Raw genomic sequence first — 13,678 nt, forward strand, 5'->3', positions numbered from 1 at the left:
TGTCTTTTCATAAGTAGGGCTATTGAGCCTGGAAATAGAAGGAGTTTGAGTTGCTGTTACTGAGATGTCACTAGAACCAGAATAACTTTTTTGTAGGGCGAGTTGTATGGGGAATGTCATAATTCTGCTTTACATCCATTATTGTGGGTCAGGGGGGTTCCTGTGGATACAAACTGTACTTTTACATCTAGCCCCGTGACGATCATGGGTCAGTGTGCCATGCATGTGAGAACCTATGGTGAGTTGAGTTACATTCACATTATAAATGTCATAATTAAATGATAAGTGTGCACTAAAATCCAACCCCATCCATAACCCCGCCCCCATATGACCAAAGCCCCGCCCTCACCCCACCCTCACGGGGCGAGGGCGGGGCGAGGGGTCACCGCAACATGAGGAACTGTATTGCGGGGTCACGGCATTAGAAAGGTTGAGAACCACTGCTTTAGAGAATTTAATTTTCCATTGGAATGATACTGTTATCTGTACTCTGGATGAAATTGCTCCATTAAAACTAATGACAGATAAACAAAATAAATTATATTTTACAAATTCCCCAGATTCAATCTATTCTCGCCATGCATTAAGAAAATGCGAACGAGCATGGCAGAGAGCTCCCTCTACTGAATCTGCAAAAACATTTAGATTAATGCCCTCTCAATGCCAGATGAAAGCCTTAGAAGTGAAAACAATTTTTTTTTCTGAAATAAAATTCAGAAAATTGGTTATAATCCAAAATCTCTATTTCAGTTGGCAAAAAATTTCACTACAAATACCACTCTGGACCAGCCCATGAATAGTTCTATTTCTGCCGATTCATTCTTGAGATTTTTTTTAAATTAAAGTTTGAAAAAATTTGCCTTAATTTTGTTAGTGTACCAGTTTGGTATTCTTTACCATGTTCTCAAATTAAGAACACTTGGTCTTCCTTTTTCGCATACCTCACAACTAGAGGTTAGACAGGTTATTTCAAAGATGAATACTTTTTTTTTGTCCTTTGAGTAATTGTTCACTGACCTTTTTTAAAACATTGAAAGAGATATTGAGTCCAGTGTTGACTGCGATAGTAAACAAGTCTTTTGAGGAGGGTTATCCTCCAGACATTTTCAAAAAGGCCATAGTAAAACTGATCTTAAAACCCCCCCCACATCTGACCTAACCAATTTAAATAATTATAGACCTATTTCTTCTTTACCTTTTGTTGCCAAGGTAATTGAGGCTATTGCTTTTACACAGTTAAGAGCTCATCTGGAAGAAAATGAGATCTTCGACCCCCCCCCACCAATTTGGTTTTAGAAAATCTGAGTACAGAGCTTTTGCTTTTATCTCTTACTGACACCCTCCGAAGAGGGCTTGATAGTGATAGTGAATTTCTTCTCGTCTCTCTTGATATTTCTGCCGCTTCCAGTACAGTTGATCATGAGATACTTTTGTTTCCTCTGCATGAATGCAGCATTACTGGAAAAGGTTTAGAATGGTTTACCTCCTTTATTAAGAATCGATCGTTTCCGGTAAAATGTAATAACAAAATGTCACAAGTAATTCCTATGGATAAGGGAATCCCACAAGGTTCTGCTCTTTCAGCAGTCCTATTTAATATTTACTTGGCCTCGATTGCGAAATTGCTTGCAACCGTTTGCAAGGGATACAACACTTACACAGACGATATTCAGTTTTTTATTCGTCTGCGTAACACCTGGAAGGAGACAATGGAGCTATTAAATGTTTGTCTCACTTCAATTCAGTTCTGGTTAGAACATAGGAGCACGCAAGGGTCCATCAAGCCCAGCATCCTGTTTCCAACAGTGGCCAATCCAAGTCACAAGTATCTGGCAAGTACCAAAACATTAGATCACAAGCTACTATTGCTTATTAATTACCATCTTACGGGCCGATACAGTAAAGTCCGTGACAGGCCACTCTCCTGTGTGCGCGATTCAGTATTCAAATTAGGGCCGGCGGTAAAAATAGGTAAAAAGAGGCGCTAGGGACATTAGCGCGTCCCTAGCGCCTCTTTTTGGACAGGAGCGGCGGCTGTCCATGGGTTTGACAGCCGACGCTCAATTTTGTCGGCGTCGGTTCTCAAACCCGCTGACAGCCACAGGTTCGGAAACTGGATGCCGGCAAAATTGAGCATCCGGTTTTCAACCTGCGAGCCGCGGGCCAACTTCAAATTTTTTTTTTTTTAAACTTTTTATAACTTTCAGGACCTCAGACTTAATATTGCCATGATATTAAGTCGGAGGGTGCACAGAAAAGCAGTCTTTACTGCCTTTCTGTGCACTTTCCCGGTGCCCGGAGAAATTAGCGCCTACTTTTGGGTCGGCGCTAATTTCTGAAAGTAAAATGTGCGGCTTGGCTGCACATTTTCCTTTCTGAATCGCGCGGGAATACCTAATAGGGCCATCAACATGCATTTGCATGTTGAGGGCGCTATTAGGTTCGGGGGGGGGGGGGTTGGACGCGCGTTTTCAACCCCTTACTGAATAAGGGGTAAAGCTAGCGCATCGAAAACGCGCGTCCAATCGCAGGTTAACAGTGCGCTTCGCCGGAGCACACTGTACTGTATCGGCCTGTTAATAAGCTAGCACTAAATATGACAAAACAGAATGTGTAGTTATTCAGCAGTCTTACATTTCAAAACCTTTTCCAGTGATTTCTGTGGGGAACTACTCGTTTACTGTTTCAGATTCATCAGATTAAATCTATGATCAGATCAAGATTTTTAAACTTCAAGTAATTGCAAATTTGAGGCATTTGCTTTTTGCCCCAGACTTTCAAATAATTGTTCAGGCAATTATTTTTCAACAATTGATTATTGTATTGGTCTGTATCTGTTATGACTTGGGATGTGAACCCTTGGTCCAGCGAAGAGCATGCGTCTCGTCGCTGGAAGGCGAGGCCAAGACCAGGACTCTCAAGAGACGGAGAAACAGGAAATCTGGATGCAGGCACCTCCTGCAGGTCGTGAGGTCCAGATAGCTGGCACCTCCAGCAGGTCGTGGGATCAGAAGTAGACGTCTCCAACAGGTCGTGGAGGATAGCGCTGAGCTGGCGCCTCCAGCAGGTCGTATATTTGGTATGCACAGTCCAAACAATCAGAGCCAAAGGAACCCTGCCATCGGTCCAGGGTTGAGAGCCAGAAGAATGCACCGCAGTCAGTCCAAGGGTCGAAAGCCAAGGATTCTCCACAGCCAGTCCAGGGATCGAGAGCCAGAAGAACACCACAGCCAGTCCAGGAATCAAACACGGAGGTACAGACGCAGGAACCAAACTCAGGAACAAACCACAGGAGCCAAGATGAAGTCAAGGCAAGGTCTGAGGTGCAGGCCGCTATGCCGGGGCAGGGAGCCGGTGGCGCGCATAACTCCATGAAATAAGATGGGGGGGGATTTAGTTAGGGCTTGGGGGTGGGTTAGATAGGGGAAGGGAGGGAAAGGTGGGGGGGACCCAAAAAAAAGTTCCTCGGAGGGAATGGAGGCAGGCTGCTCGGTTTGGCATGCGCAGGTTGCACAATTGTGCACCCCCCCTGCGCGCGCCAACCCTGGATTTTATAACATGCACGCACATGTTATAAAATCGGGCATAGATTTGTTCGCGCCGGGTTGCACGAACAAATCTGCGCCCTCGCGTAAGTTTAAAGATTTGCCCCTTAATGAGATCAACATAAGTAATGAGATACCAAATCATCTCATAAAGACAACAACAAAAGATTAAAAAAAAGATTAACCTTCTAACAAAAGGAAAAACAGATCTCTATAAACCACAAAGAAGGGGGGAGGAAGCGAAAAACAGAAGAGATCCAAGAACATCCAAAAGAAATAGCAATTAACATGAAAAAAATCCTGCAGCTAGTATAATATAAAGTCTATACTTGTTCCAAATTGTTCAATGAGGGACCAATAGACTGCCTAAAATCAAGAAAAAGACAGAGTCGTTCTGGTGCAAAGAAAATAAAGCAGTCTGCCCTCTACTCTACAACACATTTGCAAAGAAACCTCAGTAGGAAGGAGGCTCCAAGGGCCCTGGTTCCTGGCAAGGAGCTAGAAAGTCCTTTCTTCTTTCTTAGGTGATCCTTGCCAAGTCAGGAAAAACCCTGACTATCTGGCCAAAAAAAGAAACATTCACATTTTTAAAGTCCCAACGCATAACACTGCTAATATCTTGTTCACAAATGAAAGAAACCAATAAGATTGCCTTTCAGTAGTTTCTTGAGTAGTTGCTGGACCTATGCACTGGAACTCACTCCCAACCCACCTCAGACTTGAACCTTGCATCACCAAATTCAGAGCCCAGCTCAAAACCTGGCTATTCAAACAAGCCTTTCCCCAACACCCTTGATGAATATGGAATTGTGATGGATCATGACCTGAATTTGACTATGACCTTGTTCTTATGACATTATAGTTCACTTGTTGTTTGTTCCTATGCTTCTCTGCTCTCCTTATGGTTTTTTGTACCCCTTACCCTTCCCCTGTTACTTGTAATTTCTGTTGCTTTTGTTCCATGTAAACCGAGGTGATGTTTCGACTAACATCGGTATAAAAGACTTTTAAATAAATAAATAAGATTCCAACATTCCAGTTAAATTCCTAAAATCAATGGATGATTGGGAAACCCCTTCTGACCTAGTAGGAGCATAATAAGGCACGAAATGCACTTTATTAAATGCAGGAACCTTATCTAATGGAATGTGGAGAACATCTATCAAATTTTCCTCAGTCACATGGGGTTGCTCTCCTACAAACCGAGGAAAATTCAAAAACTTTAAGTGTCTTAAGTTGTTTTCAATAAACCCCACTCTTCTAGACAGACTATCTTGTTCCTTAATAATGGAAGCATTAACAGAATGTAACTGTTTCACATTAGTTTCCAGAACTTTGATCTTCCCCGAACAATCTCGACATTGCCTAAAATGTAGCTTTAGATAAAACCGAAGTCTGGAGGAAGTATCATTTACCTTAAAAAAAAAAAAAAAAAAAAAAAAAGAGCATGCAGCACAGGAAACCACGAAATTGGCCATCAAATCCAAAATAGCCTCAAGAGTAACTACCGCTGATTTTGTCTGCAGAAAGAAGGGCTGACAGGGAACCGGTTCGACCCAGATGAGGGAACACCCAGGGAGAATCGAGGCTCCAGAGGGGAAAAACCCTCACCCTCCCCTTCCTTTTCAAAGGCATCTAGGAAAGTAATCTTGCAGGGCGGCTGGATTTGTGACATATTTCATTTCACCATCTTGGTTCCTCCCTATCCCTTTTTATAATTTTTTTTTTTTTAAAGGAAGAAAAGACCTTAGAATAATAGAGCTTCCTCCAGAACAGCTTAGAATCATTGGGCCTTCAATCATTTGATGGTTGGCGCAACTGCTCACTACTTTTGAGCTTATGCTATCTCAAGTCATTTCTCTCCTGCTTTCTGAAGGGAAGGCTTGTGAGACCAACCTGGCTGGGTGTGCTTGTCCTTGCATCCTACCCACACCAGATTTTTAGTACACATTAAGGGGATCCAAGAGGATCCTGATAAGGCTATTTGAGCCAATGTAAACCGATGCATGCACGTGATTCCTGAAAAGTGGGTTCCATTGGCTCTAAGTGGAACCTCTGAGGGCAGCTGTGTGCCCCATGTATGCAGTATGTGCTACCTTTTCTCTGCAACTGCCTTGTGGTTCTGCCACTCATGAATACAGATAACATTCCTTTCAAGCATGATCAATGAGGATTAGCCTTTTAATTAATGAAGAACCATTATTTGGTCTCTGTTACTGGGAAAGTGTATCGTGAGTCATTTAGTTCAATGACTTTGCAATCAATCATCACCAGAGCACATAGTCTGGATGCGGAATTGGACTTATGAAAAGCAAATAGAATACAGCTAACATTTGAATAGATGCCAGATGAGAACAGTAGCATAAGATTTGTGGAATTATTAGAAGATGCAGAGCACGCATTTTATCAGATTTTGATGTTCATTCAGCAAAATCAAAATACAGTGATAAACCCTTGGGTTTTGACTGTAGTTTGTGATCACAATCTAGAATGACGATTTTTCAGCCTGCCTCTAAAAATAGCATTTGCAAATATTCCTCTTATCATTGACACACTTTTTTTTTGTTTGTCTTATTGTCCTGGGTGAATTTTTGTAATTTTAAAAACAAACATTTCTTGATCTGGAGATTTTGGGTATTCTCAATCCAAAAGAAAAGAAAAGTTTCAGTACGAAAGAAATTAAGAAGGCAATTTTCAAAAGATTTTCTTTTTTTTTATTATGTAATTTATTTTATTTTGATGTTAATTTCCCTGATTGTATTGAGTCAAAAAGCGGTCAGTCAAATGTAATAAATAATAATGGCAGGTTTGTGGATACAAAGAGAGATCCTAACTGGCTCCAGATTTTCAGGACAAGCTGATCCAGTCCTGGTTTTACTACACTGCATTCTGGGATTTGTAGTCTTGCTTTTTCTTGAGAACTGCAATAGGGAAATCAGAAAGACAAGTTCCCACATGCAATGGGGTAAAACCAAGACCTGGAAATCTGGAGGGTTGCATCTGGGGCTTTGTTGGCAACCCCTAGATTAAAGTCCCAGATACATTAAAAAAAAAAATATCCCCTATGCATGCAAATCACAGGTAAGAATTAGATTGTTTCTGGTCTGGATTGAAATATCCAGGGAAATGTCCTCTTCTGTTATTGATGTAGCATTTCATTCCCTTAGCAGTTCTGTCCAAATGAGCAGAGGGCAAGAGGAGAGGATGATAAGGACGAAAGGTAGAGATGCTACAGGCCATGGAGTAGTCAGGCTAGCATCAGCAGGCTACAGCTCTCCAGACAACAACGAGGTCCATGCAGGCAGGCTGGTGGAAACCAGGTACTGGCCAACAGGGCTATGAAAGCCTAGGTGTCCAGACATTCGGGCTACAGCCACTCTAGCTTTGTTAGCTGTGTGGATTTTGCAGGGCTCTGAGCAGAGGTGGGGCTACGTAATAGATTTCAGGTATGGGGTCTTGTATGGTCAAACGCACTTCTTGTGCCTGAACTATCCATTTATTTATTTATTAGCTTCAATATATAAATTTCCTTTCCACAGAAGAACTCCAGGAATGTAAAATGCATTCATCATAAAATTAATAAGGCATAAAATCAAATTGCCCTAGTCACTGAAGCACGAAAAGTCCTGCTTAAGATGCTAAAAGCCAGATAGTTTCCACATCAGGGGATTTTTCTCACTGTAGTCTAATGTAATCATACATTTGTATCCTGCCTTTTTACTCCTTTAGGACCACCCAGGGATTTGCATTCATTTCAAATGAAAAAGTTGATTTTTACTTCATTCTGTATGGAATAACCTAAAAAAAATCAACTTATTGAATAATATCTGAAAAGTTTTGAATATTTACCCTTCATTACTGAAAAAAGGAGGGCCTTCTCGGCACCCCCCCCCCCCCTTCATTGCTGCCTTACCTGACCTGGGCCTCTCTGGGACCTTCTGATCCCCCTACCCCCTTGCAAATAGGCCGGGGCCTCCACAGCTTATTTGCGGGATGCAGGGGGGGCAGAGCAGCCCGGGGAGGCTCTGGCTTATTTGCAGGGGGCGTGTGGGAGCAGAGAGGCCCAGTGAGACCCTAGACTTGTTTTTCTGGCCCCGACACAACATCTCCTGCCACACAAAAGCAGTTTCCTCCCTGTGGCACTCTCCCTCGGGCCGTAGAGTCTCCCAAGGATGCAGAGGGGGTGAAGCGACTTCAGTAATGGGGAGGAGATGGCACTTCCAGGCAGGCAGGCTGGCTGACCCTGACTTCAGTAGCAAAAGGAGGCGAAGGTGGTTCCTAGACAGGCAGGCTGCAGTGATGGTGGGAGCTCCCGAGTCCCAGGCAGGTCGCAGTGATGGTGGGAGCTCCCGAGTCCCAGGCAGGTCGCAGTGATGGTGGGAGCTCCCGAGTCCCAGGCAGGCTGCAGTGATGGTGGGAGCTCCCGAGTCCCAGGCAGGCTGCAGTGATGGTGGGAGCTCCCGAGTCCCAGGCAGGCTGCAGTGATGATGGGAGCTCCCGAGTCCCAGGCAGGCTGCAGTGATGGTGGGAGCTCCCGAGTCCCAGGCAGGCTGCAGTGATGGTGGGAGCTCCCGAGTCCCAGGCAGGTCGCAGTGATGGTGGGAGCTCCTGAGTCCCAGGCAGGCTGCAGTGATGGTGGGAGCTCCCGAGTCCCAGGCAGGTCGCAGTGATGGTGGGAGCTCCCGAGTCCCAGGCAGGTCGCAGTGATGGTGGGAGCTCCCGAGTCCCAGGCAGGCTGCAGTGATGATGGGAGCTCCCGAGTCCCAGGCAGGCTGCAGTGATGATGGGAGCCCCTGAGTCCCAGGCAGGTCGCAGTGATGGTGGGAGCTCCCGAGTCCCAGGCAGGTCGCAGTGATGGTGGGAGCTCCTGAGTCCCAGGCAGGCTGCAGTGATGGTGGGAGCTCCCGAGTCCCAGGCAGGTCGCAGTGATGGTGGGAGCTCCCGAGTCCCAGACAGGTCGCAGTGATGGTGGGAGCTCCTGAGTCCCAGGCGGGTCGCAGTGATGGTGGGAGCTCCTGAGTCCCAGGCAGGTCGCAGTGATGGTGGGAGCTCCCGAGTCCCAGGCAGGCTGCAGTGATGATGGGAGCCCCTGAGTCCCAGGCAGGTCGCAGTGATGGTGGGAGCTCCTGAGTCCCAGGCAGGTCGCAGTGATGGTGGGAGCTCCCGAGTCCCAGGCAGGCTGCAGTGATGGTGGGAGCTCCCGAGTCCCAGGCAGGCTGCAGTGATGGTGGGAGCTCCCGAGTCCCAGGCAGGTCGCAGTGATGGTGGGAGCTCCCGAGTCCCAGGCAGGTCGCAGTGATGGTGGGAGCTCCCGAGTCCCAGGCAGGTCGCAGTGATGGTGGGAGCTCCCGAGTCCCAGGCAGGTCGCAGTGATGGTGGGAGCTCCCGAGTCCCAGGCGGGTCGCAGTGATGGTGGGAGCTCCCGAGTCCCAGGCAGGCTGCAGTGATGGTGGGAGCTCCCGAGTCCCAGGCAGGCTGCAGTGATGGTGGGAGCTCCTGAGTCCCAGGCAGGCTGCAGTGGGTGGGGGGGAGCTCCCAACCAGGAGGCTGCAGTGATGGTGGGAGCTCCCGAGTCCCAGGCAGGCTGCAGTGATGATGGGAGCCCCTGAGTCCCAGGCAGGCTGCAGTGATGGTGGGAGCCCCTGAGTCCCAGGCAGGCTGCAGTGGGTGGGGGGGAGCTCCCAACCAGGAGGCTGCAGTGAGGGCTGTGAGCCAAAGCAGCAGGAGGTGGTGGGAGCTCTGAAGGGAGAGGTAAATGTCAGTGGCAGCTTGCAAGCACTGCTTCCTGCACATATCTCTTGTGTCTTAAGGCAGGTGGCTCTTTGGCATCTGCACCTCTCCTCCTTCCGCCAGAGATTTGCCTTTCACTATAACTGGAACGAGTGCGCTGGAAGAGGGAAGGAAATGCCACCGCTACCGTCCCTGCACACTGTAGCCTGAAGATGTTGTTATAGTATGGGTCCGTTATTCGGTGCCACTTAACCAGATAAATTGGGACTTATCCTGCTAAGTGGTGGGGTTTTCAACATCCAGCCACATTCAGCAGGTTAGGATTTGTGGTCCTGCAAGTCCTAGCGCCTACTTCCAACGTCAGCCAAGTCTCAGAGCAGCAGGATGCCGCCAAGTTACGCCCCCTGCCTCTCCTTCCAGTCCTGACACCACCCTGCCTCAGCACAGCTCGAACGTCACCATCTCCAGTCTTCACTGCCACTATGATGCTATGACCGGGTTCCCCCATAGACACACGCGCACACACTTTCCTCAGTCATAAAGGGCTCGCAGTGGGAAAGTCCCTGCTGTGCTTCTGATGACATCACACAGCCCTTCCTATATAAGGGGTCCATGGACAGCTCATCTTTGCCTCAGCAACAGATCTCCTACTTATTTTTATTTTATTTATTTATTTATTTAGCATTTTTTTTTTTATATACCAACATCCGTTTGCACATCGCATCGGTTTACAAATAACTTGGAACTTTTAGGCAGTGCCTTTACATGGAACAGTAACTATAATTAAATGAAAAAAAAAAAAAAAAGATTTAACTTCTGCGTTGCTGCAGGAAATAGTTTAGGCCGGTTAAAGGTTCAGTATCTTCACGCCGCTGAGAGCTGCCAACATTTGTATACGCCCTGTAGCGATAGTCCGCACATCGCTTAGAACACTCGTGAAAAAAGTGCAATTTAGCACAGCTGAACTATTTCCTGCAGCAACGCAGAAGTTAAATCTTCGCCATCCAAACAGAATTTTGGCTACATTAATCAGTACGAGTGACATGCCAGATTACTGCGAAGCAGACCCGATCGCAGTGACAGCACACCGTCCACAACCAGCCGCAAAGAAAACTTCCCTCATTGAACAGTGACATCTTCATAAGTGTGTATCAGCTTCCACCCCTAGTCTCCATTGGTTAAGTGAATTTTCAATAACTAAAGGATATTCTTATATGTTTTTTGTGCAGATTTACAGTGCTCCACAGTTCATTCTTGCCAACGACAAGCCCTTGAAGAAGGAGCCTTGCCACTCCAAAACGTCTAGATGTCGGCTTTATAATTTTGACCAGACTCAATCTATCAGCACAAGATAGGTGGCACAGTAAAATGTAAAAAGGCTTTATAATTTTGGCCAGACTCAATCTATCAGCACAAGATAGGTGGCACAGTAAAATGTAAAAAGGCTTTATAATTTTGACCAGACTCAATCTATCAGCACAAGATAGGTGGCATAGTAGAATTCTTATTCTTGGAAGTGGACTGTAATAAGCACAAGAGATCAAGTTACCTAATGATTTAAGAAGCCTAATAATATGGCTTACAGACATGATAGCTACATCATTTATAGCATCGTATGAAGGTACAACTTGATCTCACAAAGAATCTCCTCACATAGCAGGTCTTATATTTATACTGCTCTCAGATATTCAGCATAGCTCTTTCTTTAGTCCTCTCTGTCTCTCTGCCCAGGTCTCCGGACCTCTCTAACCTTACCCCTAAGCCTTACCTCATCCTTTTGGGCTTCATGGGACAAGTACAATCTCCAGTCATTCTTGCCCCACTAGTGCTGTATTTCAAAATGGTGCCAACCAGCCTGAAACAGAGAGTGGCAGGAGCGACTGGGGAATTGCCCCTGGCCCGTGAAGATCCAGAGATGGCGTAAGGTGCAGAATGGAGGGGACTCGAGGGGAGTGGGGATGGCATTGAGCTCTGGTGGAGCTTTTTTTAATAATGGTATGGCAACGTGAATTTTTTGGTAGCAGGAGAGTGATAGTAAGGCGACTCCAAGGCTGGCTGTTAGTGCTTTTTTTTTTTTTCCTTAAAACAAAATTTTGGGTTTTTTTTCTTTTGTTTTGAAAAGGAAATGAAAAAAATGGAAATTTTGTGGAGATTTCCTGTTTTGTTTCAAACAAAGCACATCCCTGCTAGTAAGTGCAACGGTTGCATAATGTATATCCTTTCAGTCTCCGAGGCTCAGGTTAAACAAAATAAGCGTAATCAATAAGTCCAGATAAATTTGACCTGACCTGCCATTAATATTGTTGCTCTGTGCTGCAGTATCGCAGTTTCCATAATGTATTTTGGCATTGATAATGCCAGGCCTGGCATGTTCTGTTGCAAGATTCAATAAAGTTTCGAGTCATGCTGCCGCGTGAGTGACTGAGCGGTGGTGAGCGAAATGATAGTATTAAGTTTTTTGTTTTTTGTTTTTATTTTTTACTCATTCAGAGAGCATGCATCGATTTCGCAATCAGTGCCAAGCCACTTACTCGCTACATGCCACAAAACCGTCACACCTTCCAGTACCGGGTCTGGCACTTCGTGGTCTCCCCATCATTTGAGTACACCATCATGGCCATGATTGCTCTGAACACCGTGGTACTAATGATGAAGGTAAGTTGAAGTCATATGATCTAGGCCCTTGAACAAGAGAAGCAGAATCAGATTTTAAACTATTAAATCGTGTTAATTGTACCCATTACTTTTCACCAGTATTCCAGACACAAATTTATTTTTTTTTTAAACTAAGTCAGTTGGCATTTAACCACAAACAAAAATGATCAAGCTCCTTTTTGGTGTTGTGATGTTTTTTCTTTCATGAGATATTCACTGCATCTTTCACTTTGCTGCTTCCCTGTGCTGTGATTGTTAATAAGTCTTGATGCTGATGTGCTTCTTATCATAATCCCATTCATGCATCACAATCTACATGAAAGTCTGAGTAAATCACAAACAGCTGAAGTCAAGGATGCCAATCTTTTTATTTGAAAGGTGTAACCCGTCGGTGTGCACCTTTCAGTCTAAAAAGAAAAAGTGAAAAAAACAAACCATAAGAACCAATATATTAGGAGAGAAAAAGGGAGACCTAGGGTTACTAGACAGGGAGGGAAATTTTCAGAACGTCAACAGGGCTTGCAGGCCCGCAGGTTACTGTGTCTCCATGGGGTCGTCAAGCTCATGTTCAAAGGGAGGCTCCCCATGGCGATTTCCTTTGATAGTCTGGCTAGCATTCACATCATTGGGTTGACATTTGCTGTTTCTTTTTAAATGACAGCACATCCCTAGTGCAAAATATGCGCCAGAAAGTACATGCGGTGTTTTCAAAATTAAGTCGCCATTCATTTCTCCCCTCCAGCTTAGCCCCCACCTCTTTTTTTCAGGGCGGATACTTTTACCCGCACTGAAGATAGGATAATTTTTCAAAGAGGCTCTTTACACAAATAAACACAATAACCGCGTATAACAGCCCAACTTTCCAAAATGTGCATGGTCCACCGTCTGCGCATTCATGGGGGTCCGCGGAGGTTTATACAAGCAGAGCCAGGAGAAAGACATTTGGCACCCTAGATGAACCTTACAGCTCTGTGTCCCTGCCCCGGCCCTCCCTACGCACCATGAAAAATTAGGCATTTATAATCACAACGTTCTTGCTACATGTGGGTCCATCAAATTCATTAAAAATGAATTCTAAAATTTTAAAAAATATTTCAGATGCCAATAAAGTATTTAAAAACAGCAGAAACAATTAAAACTAATAAGGATTAAAAAAGCATCCCCTGCTCTCCATACCTGGGAAGTTTTGTTTTACAGATGCCCTGAGATTGTCGTGGATTAGTGAAAAGAGGGGGTGGGGGGGGGGGGGTGGTGAGGCCGGGGATGGTGGTCTTTGTGCGCACAAACTTTCTCTTCTCACACACACACACACACACGCTCTCATTCACTCATTTTCCCCTCCTCTGGAAGCACAAACTGCAGTAGCAGTCTCCTCTTTCTGTGGGCCAGGGCTGCTCCTGCTGTATTCAAACCCTCAAAAATCACAAAAAACCCAGATATAGCATGAATAAATCAAAAAGCGCAATTATAATGATCTTGCTATAAGAACGTGAAAAGATTAATCTTGTTATAAAGTGACCTCATAAAGCGCCGCTAGTAGCAAATGGCTTTTTAGAATGAGCCCTGGGAAGCGGTCACTGTAAAGAGTTAAAGATTCTTCAATACGAAGCTATCATGCACTTATCTGAATAGCTGGTTCAAGTCCACACTCTGGTCATACTTCTTAGTAATCCATAATGGTGGCAATCTGAACGAAGTCCACTATAAGGTCGGGCCGGGCTTTTTGGTAAAATGTGTTGTTCTCTCCG

At 45.2% G+C, this 13,678-nt stretch overlaps 1 protein-coding gene across 10 annotated transcripts in view; it reads left to right on the top strand.

Moving 5' to 3' along the window:
* CACNA1E (calcium voltage-gated channel subunit alpha1 E) overlaps window positions 1-13,678 on the top strand; it is a 735,423-nt gene that overhangs the window by 663,434 nt on the left and 58,311 nt on the right. For all 10 annotated transcript variants that reach the window (XR_003858904.1, XR_003858905.1, XM_029617785.1 and 7 more), the window contains exon 32: window positions 11,766-11,930. Coding sequence is in view for 8 of the 10 variants with exons in the window: in XM_029617785.1 (XP_029473645.1) it covers window positions 11,766-11,930 (165 nt within the window). In the remaining 2 variants the exon portion in view is untranslated. The remainder of the gene's footprint in view (window positions 1-11,765; window positions 11,931-13,678) is intronic.

The sequence above is a fragment of the Rhinatrema bivittatum genome, chromosome 10, assembly GCF_901001135.1.
Source record: "Rhinatrema bivittatum chromosome 10, aRhiBiv1.1, whole genome shotgun sequence".
Taxonomy (NCBI): Eukaryota; Metazoa; Chordata; class Amphibia; order Gymnophiona; family Rhinatrematidae; genus Rhinatrema; species Rhinatrema bivittatum.